General features: G+C 34.3%; 1 protein-coding gene across 2 annotated transcripts in view; it reads right to left on the bottom strand.

Moving 5' to 3' along the window:
* PCID2 (PCI domain containing 2) overlaps positions 1 to 8,419 on the bottom strand; it is a 92,550-nt gene that overhangs the window by 6,564 nt on the left and 77,567 nt on the right. For both annotated transcript variants that reach the window (XM_058276385.2, XM_023586657.3), the window contains 6 exons: positions 6,238 to 6,313; positions 5,281 to 5,422; positions 3,048 to 3,148; positions 2,532 to 2,605; positions 2,248 to 2,373; positions 374 to 497 (listed from right to left, as the gene is read on the bottom strand). In XM_058276385.2, coding sequence (XP_058132368.1) covers positions 374 to 497; positions 2,248 to 2,373; positions 2,532 to 2,605; positions 3,048 to 3,148; positions 5,281 to 5,422; positions 6,238 to 6,313 — 643 coding nt within the window. The remainder of the gene's footprint in view (positions 1 to 373; positions 498 to 2,247; positions 2,374 to 2,531; positions 2,606 to 3,047; positions 3,149 to 5,280; positions 5,423 to 6,237; positions 6,314 to 8,419) is intronic.

Below are 8,419 nucleotides of genomic sequence, written 5' to 3'. Positions count from 1 at the left end.
CTGTAGAAAAAAAAAAGTGGAATAGGCTTTTTATTTCTGATTTAGTCACATCAGGATGCTCTGTGACTTAATTAATGCATTCCTTGGCATAACATTCTTCCCCAATACTAGGACAATTCAATTCAATGGGATGATAATGAATAAATACATAAGGTGGAGAATATAGATATATTATATCCACCTACCCACCCTCACTTCCTATAAAACCCTTTGAATATTGCATTTCCTGGAGTAAAATTAGTTCTAATAAAAAATATCTTCACAAAAGCAAAAGATCTTTCTAACAATTTTAATACCATCACATTAAAGCTTCGAATCTAGAGGAAATTCTTCTGTGAATAGCTGTATAAATTAAAACAAGGGGATCATATACCATGTATATCAGATTAGCCAAAATACACTGGACTTCATCAATATCCACATCCTCCACTTGCATGAATTTTAAGGCAACTAGAAAAGCATCAAGTGACAACTGATGTGTTTTGAGTAATAGATACCTGAAAGAAGAAAATAAAAGTCTACTTTAGCTAACAATAGGATACAGTACTTCAAAGATCAGGAAAAGGTACACTGATTAATCAATGGGAAAAAAAAACTTCACCTTTTAACAAATCACTGTTCAATATGAATGAAAAAAAAATACTTATTACACATACTCAAACACACTCTAAAAATAAGAGCTATTAAACGTAATTTTGGTTTTTCAATTTAAGGAAGCCATCAGTACAAATATAATTTTTTACTGAATATTTCACTAAATCGAAGATGAATATTTTCTCACATTTTAATATCTCTAAAATTAGTGTGCCTCTTGTAGAACACTATTCAATGAAATACAGTCATTACTATTTATTTATTTATTTCTCTCCCCTTCTCCCTTTACCAACTGCCCCCTCCACCGCCACTATCTGCTCTTTGTTTCCATTTGCTATGTGTTCTTCTGTGTCTGCTTGTATTCTTGTCACCAGCACTGGGAATCTGTCTCTTTTTGTTGCGTCATCTTGCTGTGTCAGCTCTCCATGTGTGCAGCATCACTCCTGGGCAGGCTGTGCTTTTTTCACATGGGGTGGCTCTCCTTGCGGGGCATACTCCTCGTGCATGGAGCTGCCCTACACAGGGGATACCCCTGTGTGGCACAGCACCCCTTGTGCGCATCAGCACTGCACATAGGCCAGCTCACCACCCAGGTCAGGAGGTCCTGGGTTTGAACTCTGGATGCTCTATCAGTAGACCCAAGTCCACTTCCCACTATTTTTTATTTACTACACATAGCTTCATAAAAAGTCTGATTTTGTTTGAAGTTTAATTAACTTGCATCCTGTTAGGGCTGGGTCTCAGAGATAGTAAAATTCTTACATACTCCAAAGATAAAAAGATTTACCTTTCTGACAAATAGGAATGGGAGGGAGAGGTTAATTGATTATAAATAAAGGAAATGAGCAAATAGTCCCAAACACTTTGGTAAATATGAAGTATCTGATTCTTAGGGCCAACATTTAAATATATTTGTTACAAAATTCTCTTACCACATATTATTTGTGTTATATCTAATAAGAATAAACTCCCTTTCCCAAAAGTGTAGACAGAACATTTGCTTAGTCATATATTGCCACCAAGGTTAATAAGAGGCAATGGGGGGAAGCGGACTTGGCCCACTGGTTAGGGCATCTGTCTACCACATGGGAGGTCTGTGGTTCAAATCCCGGGCCTCCTTGACCCGTGTGGAGCTGGCCCATGCGCAATGCTGATGCATGCAAGGAGTGCCGTGCCACGCAGGGGTGCCCACTGCATAGGGGAGTCCCATGCGCAAGGAGTGTGCCCCGTAAGGTAGAGTCACCCAGCATGAAAGAAAGTGCAGCCTGCCCAAGAATGGTGCTGCGCACACAGAGAGCTGACACAACAAGATGACGCAACAAAAAGAAACACAGATTCCCATGCCACTGACAACAGAAGTGGACAAAGAACATGCAGCGAAATGGAAACAGAAAACAGACAACTGGGGCGGGGGGGAAGGGAAGAGAAATAAATAAAATAAATCTTTAAAAAAAAAAAAAAGAGGCAATGGGTGGACCTGGGCTATTTAATTTTATTCCACAAAATTTAAGGAAAATTTATGGGTCATCAGCCCACAGACAAGCAAATCTATTTCAGAAGACTACATATCCTCTTTAATTATAACATTTGCCATAATCTGACAACTCTATCCAAGAGTCATACTAAGAGTTTAGTGAGAAGGACTTCACTTACACTTTCTTAAAAAGATTCCTGTAGGTGATGATCTTCAGTTTTTCAAGGATAAGGAAAATACCACAGCGAATAAAAAATGTTTCATGCTTTGTTAAAGCCTCATTCAGTAGTAAGAGATTGCCTTCACTGGAGTTGAGTGAGGAAAAAATATGCAAGAATAATTACAAAATAATCTCAGAAAGAGACAATATAATATCAAAAAGGAATGATTTCTTACACAAGATGAGTGAAATTTTAATTAACGTCATGTTATAAAATCTCCCACATGGAAAAAAATACTCTACCTTACAGCTTTGGTTACTTCAGCAAACTGCATAAGATGATACTTTTTCAAAAGCTCAATAGTTGGCATATGACCCTAAGACAAAGAGTTAATTTTCCAGAATAAAAATGTTTTCATTTTTACCAGAATTTTCTTTGATAAAATTCTTATCAAATAATTAGGACCTAACTTTTCTTAGAATTTCTTAAAAACACCATGGTATACTGGGAAAACAAAAAACAAAAACAAGTGGTCTAGAAAACAGAAAACCTGAGTACAAGTCTAGTTTCATCATTCAAATGTGACCTTGACCTTATTTCCTCTGGGCTTCAAGAAAATAGAGGCACAACCTTTCTAAAAGGATCTGAAAGTATTAACCATGGAGGTACATAGTTCAGGACACATACCAAAGTTTATTCTTCTCTCTTTTTGGGTTAAGCTCATATACATTTAAAGACTGTGGTCAACATTTTTTTCAAAAGTCTATCAACTTCTTAAAAGCAACACAATCTACAAAAACTGAGTAATAATCACTTACCAACAGCATTTTCACTGGGAGTAAATATATCAAAATCATTCTTTTGTTCTTCTGACTTAAGCGGTGACAATGCTCAAAGGCAAATGATAGATATTCCTCAGCTGCAGAAAGATAGTTCAGTGCCCCCCATCAAATGTTATACCCAAAGCATCCAAGTAATCACCAATATTTGAAAAGAACAAAACTGCATTTCCCTACTGCTCTATATTCTCATTTTATCCCTACATGAAAAGCAAAAGCAGAAGCTTCTCTTTATTACTACAAAAAGTAGGAGCCCCATTTCATTTCTATGATCAGTGATTTTGCTAAAGTAAGATCTATAGCATCAAATTAAAAAAGAACTGCCTGGGAAGCCCTATTCAACAGAGGAAAAAAATTTTAAAAACCAATTTTCTTTGAGACTGTGATTTGCCTAAGGTCATCTAGCAAGTCATCATAATTAGCATTTTAAAAGTTTAAGTCTAGTCAAATAATATCCACATTCATGGGAAACATAAAGACACAAAAATGAAGCTCTGAGACTCATTTTTAAAGCATACAATCATGCAGGATAAAAATAATTTTAAGAAAAACTCCATCTTTCAACTAAGCATATAATTTGATGGATTATGTATTTTCCACTGAAAACAAAATGACTGTATACTCACAAAATCATCTTATTAACCTGTAATATATTAATTCTGTCCTGACAGCGACATCAAAAAGGGATTTCATTTCATTTAAATAGGTTTGAATTTAATATCTTTCCAAAGACAAAAAGAGAGTCAATTTATCATGATCAAACCTACAAGCTGCATAGCACAGATCTGTGAAGAGTTTAATATATGCTAATTATGAACTTAATCAGAGGAACTTAATTAGACCAAGACTGAAAGAAACTGGGCTTCATCCATGACGCTGGAAAGATGTTCTCTCAAACAGAAGACACTTTAGAAGCATAGACAAATCTCAGTGCAGTACCCTTGGCCATAAATCCCAGAAAGAGGGTATGGTGCTTCTGATGACACTGTGCATAATACAGAGTCTTGGTAGTTCTGAAAAATCTCAATTCTGGCTTTGCAACACCCCTTTCATATTTTGGACTTAATATAACTGTTCAGGAAGAACTTACATAAATATCTAGCATCAATGATTAATAAATCATTTTGGGTTATGTTAGGTATTCAAAAACACCACTCAATGCATCCTCAGAGGGAAAACATATCAATAGTTTAATAGATTCAATAGACTATAATTTAAAATCTTCTGCTCCTAAGCTTCATATTTTAAGGGAAAAAAACCAAAAACCTAAGGGAGGAATAACCAAAGAAAGCCCCTCTTGAAAGGCGCTAGGTGTTTAAGAAAATAAAATGATGGCCTATTTTTGTTTAAAAATAGAATTAAAACTAAAGCAATTATTTCAAATTATTTCAAAAAAGCTATTATTTTCTGTTATCAGAAAACTCATACTTATGACAACACAGGCAGAGAAGCTATTTAGTTTATCTATATTTGCTTAAAGTTAAGTAGTTTCATGTACTTGGGTGGGCACATGTACTCAACAAATGTTTCTTGAATGAATGAGTTTTTAAAAGTCTGAGTTGAATACTATAAAAGAGATCACAAAGAACTTCATGCGAGCTAATCAAAAAGTTTGAAAAGAAAAAACTGAATTTGACTTTCCTGAGAAAGCTAATGATATAAACTAATATATAAATGTAATTTAATGAAATTGCAACAATGATGCAATAACAATGCCATTATACATAACTATTTTTTTAAACCATAAACAAAAAATATGATAATAGATCCAATGATATATTCGTACTGCTTGGAAAGTCTTTTTCATGAGTGATTTTTAGGTAGTAAATACTTAATTGAAGCTAAGTGTTATCCTAATCTCCATTTCCTATGTCAATACAGCATAAGAACTCTGAGGTAATAAAGCAAAGACAGAAAATAATTACTTATATTCAATTCAAAGAAGAGCCATACTTAATCATTTCACCAAGAAAAGAACTTTGACATGGTATTTCAGAAACTCTCTATGGATTAAGAACCTTCAAATATAACTTCCATTTATTTAATCAACTTAAGTGTCAAAAGAATAAAGAACTTTGGTTTATACATCTATTCCACATTAAGTAATAATAAAATATAGTAATTGTGTTCTTTGAAACTATCTATGTAACCTAAGTTGTCTGGAATGCAGTATCTTATTGAAATAAACTGAAAAAAAAGATTAATAACATACCTTGCTTAAAGTCACTATCAAACATAGCCTTGCGTCCAACATAGTATTTGTATGTAACCCTCTGGGCAGTGCTGTAATCATCTTTCAGATTTGAGCTGTCGATTGCTCTAATTAGGGGTTTACACAAATGGAGTTTATTGATCTATAATAAATAACAATCCATTTAAAATATTTTTTAAAAACCAGGCAGTTGGCAGAATATAAGCGTCTACTTCCTAAGCATCTGTCTCCTTAAAATGGGAATTATAAAACTTATTAAATCTATCAAAAGTAATTATTTAATAATAAAAATAAAAAGTAAAACTGCATGGCATATAATTACATTTACTTTGGAAGGCCCTAAGAAGCACTTCAAAGAGAGAGTTGCCCTTCAAGGCAGCTAAACTGATGTTCATGATGACCCTTCATGACTGTCAACAAAGACATGCTGTATAGATTAAAGCAACATGGTCGCGGAAAACAAGTTAAATATGTGATAGAGATTTAAAGCCCCAAGGATCCAAATTCCAGCTGTTGACTCGTGATGATGCCATTCATCACTTTATGTAGCAAAGGATGGTTTATATCTCTTGATGTCCATCTATGCATTCATCTGTTTTCAAACAGTTAATTATTATGATAGAGGGTAGAAAGCTCTGAGTCAAACCACTCAGGGCCAGTTCTGCCACACTGGACAAATTACTTAAGTTAATGGGTACATTAGTTTCCCCTGAAGATAATGTGAATATAGTGCACAGTCAAAATTTAAATAAGATCATACATGTAAAGCATTTAAAATAGTGCCTTGTATTTAGTAGGCACTCAATAAATGTTATAATTATGAATATGACTATGATAATTTCCCAAACATTGCCAGGGAGGCTAGCAAATAATTAATAGAAATAATATAATATTAGGAAAGCTATGGAGAAAGAAAATTTATAAAGATTCATTATAAAATATTCAAATAAAGTATACCTTAAAGTAGATTTTAAATAACTGATTCACCAGAAACAGCATTCCCCACTTCTTAGAATCCTCTATACCAGCACGACTATAGGAAAATAATTTTTTAAAAGTTATACAGGACATAAAATTTTATTTATAAATCACAAAATAAACTTCCTAAGCAAATTAATATGTTGAGAAAAAAAATCCCACAGCTCAAATCATACTCATCAAATAAAAAAGCATTATGAAAGAAGACGTTTTATCTAATAGATAAAATTGAAAAGAGAGCAAACCAGGAACTCTAATCCCAGCTAAATATTTAAGTAATATCCTTCCTTTGCTGCACACCTTTCTTTATCAGCTGAAAAATGCTCAGGTTGCAGCAATATTACATAAAAGTCAATTACCATAAAGCAGTTTTGAAAAAAGGAAAAAGGATTTTCTCTGATCATTACAACAAAATGAAGTACTGAAATATACAACATGAATGAATCTCAAAAAGAGCAAAACACAAAAACATACTATATGAATCCATTTATATGAAGTTAAAGAAGAGGCAAAACTAAACGATGGTAGGAAAAAAACATCAGAGTGGCTGTTTCTGGGTAGGGATGAGGGAAATTTCTGGGGTGGTGATGTTCTATATCTCATTAGAAGTCCGGGTAATACAGGCATTAGTCAAAATCAGCAAATAAACTGTTAAGATTTTATTTATTGTAAATTTTATCTCAAAAGACAAAAGAGAAACTGAAGCATTTATGAAAAAGTTTACTGATACAAGCTGTAGTAGTTAGGGGAAAGTGTACTAATGACTGCAATTTACTTTGAAAGGCATTTTTAAAAAAAAAGATAAACTGATGGAAGGTATAGGGGACTGAATCATTGTCCCCCATAAAGACTGAAATCAAATCCTCACCACCTCCCATCCCTGTGATTATGAATTCATTAGTAAATAGAAGCTTTGGAGATCCTTTTAAGATGAGACCAAACTGAAGCAGATGAGGACTGTAGTTAATAATATAAATATGGGAATGTTCTTCTACTACAAGGTGTTAAGAACATGGTGATACATGGGAAAATATATCTAATGTAACTTTCAGACTATAGTTAACAGTAATGTTGCAATATTTTTGTAGCAAAAGCAAAGGCGGCACTGTGGCAGTTTGAGAATATTTTATGAATCCAAAAAAGACAAAGATGGTAAACTAATCTATTCCTCTGGGTGTGGTATCCTTTGATTGCATTAAATTCAGTAGAGGGGCCTTTAGATCACTTTTAGTGCTTTGATTCAACTTTATAACATGATAACATGTGGCGGCGACTGACTCTGGTGAGAAAGCACCTCTTATGGTGACTCAAGTTGGATTTTTTATGGCCTTGGAATTTTAAGCTTTTACCCCAAATAAACCTCCTTTTAAAAAGATTTCTGGTACTTTGCATTGGTAGCCCATTGGCAAACTATACTATATCAGTACTATATCAGTATTAAAGGTAAAAAATTATATAGATAGATAGATAGATATAGATATATATGGGGCTTAGTTTTATGTGATATGAATATGATCAAGCACGTTTTTCCTTCATTTTCTTAATTGACAAGAAGACCCTGATTATGTCATTTAATCAATCTGTGCTCATTTATATCTCTTTCTGAATACTGGAAGAACAACTGGGTTGTTTTAGATGAGATGAAAGTGCCTGGACAGAATTTTTTGGAATTAAGCTTTCATAACTTTTTAAGCTGCCTTTTATCTGTTATTTTATTTTTTGAATTTGAAATAAAGTTTACTAACAGAGAAAAAAATGAGACCAAACTGAATCAGAGTGGGCCTTAATCCTATATGACTGGAGTCCTTAAAACAAAGGAAAGGGAAACAGATGTGGCACAAGTGATTCGGCTTTCGCCTACCATATGGGAGGACCTGGGTTTGATCCCTGGGGTCTCCTGGTGAAAAAGAAGAAAAGCGTGCCTGCATGGAAAGCCAGTGCGCGCATGGCAAGCTGAGTGTCCATGTGGTGAGCCAGTGCCCGTGCAATTGAGTCATGCAGCAAGATGATGATCCAACAAAAAAAAAAAAAGAGAGAGAGAGATGAAGGTGAGAGTCAAGGTAAAGCAGCAGAAACCAGGTACTGAGGTGGCGCAGCTAACAGAGAACCTCTCTCCATATCAGAGGCCCCCAGGATCGAATCCTGGTGAATCCTAGAGGAG

The sequence above is a fragment of the Dasypus novemcinctus genome, chromosome 15 (genome assembly GCF_030445035.2).
Source record: "Dasypus novemcinctus isolate mDasNov1 chromosome 15, mDasNov1.1.hap2, whole genome shotgun sequence".
NCBI classification, from domain to species: Eukaryota; Metazoa; Chordata; class Mammalia; order Cingulata; family Dasypodidae; genus Dasypus; species Dasypus novemcinctus.
The sequence above is the reverse complement of the archived record's forward strand: the minus strand, read 5'-3'. Positions and strand labels throughout refer to the sequence as shown.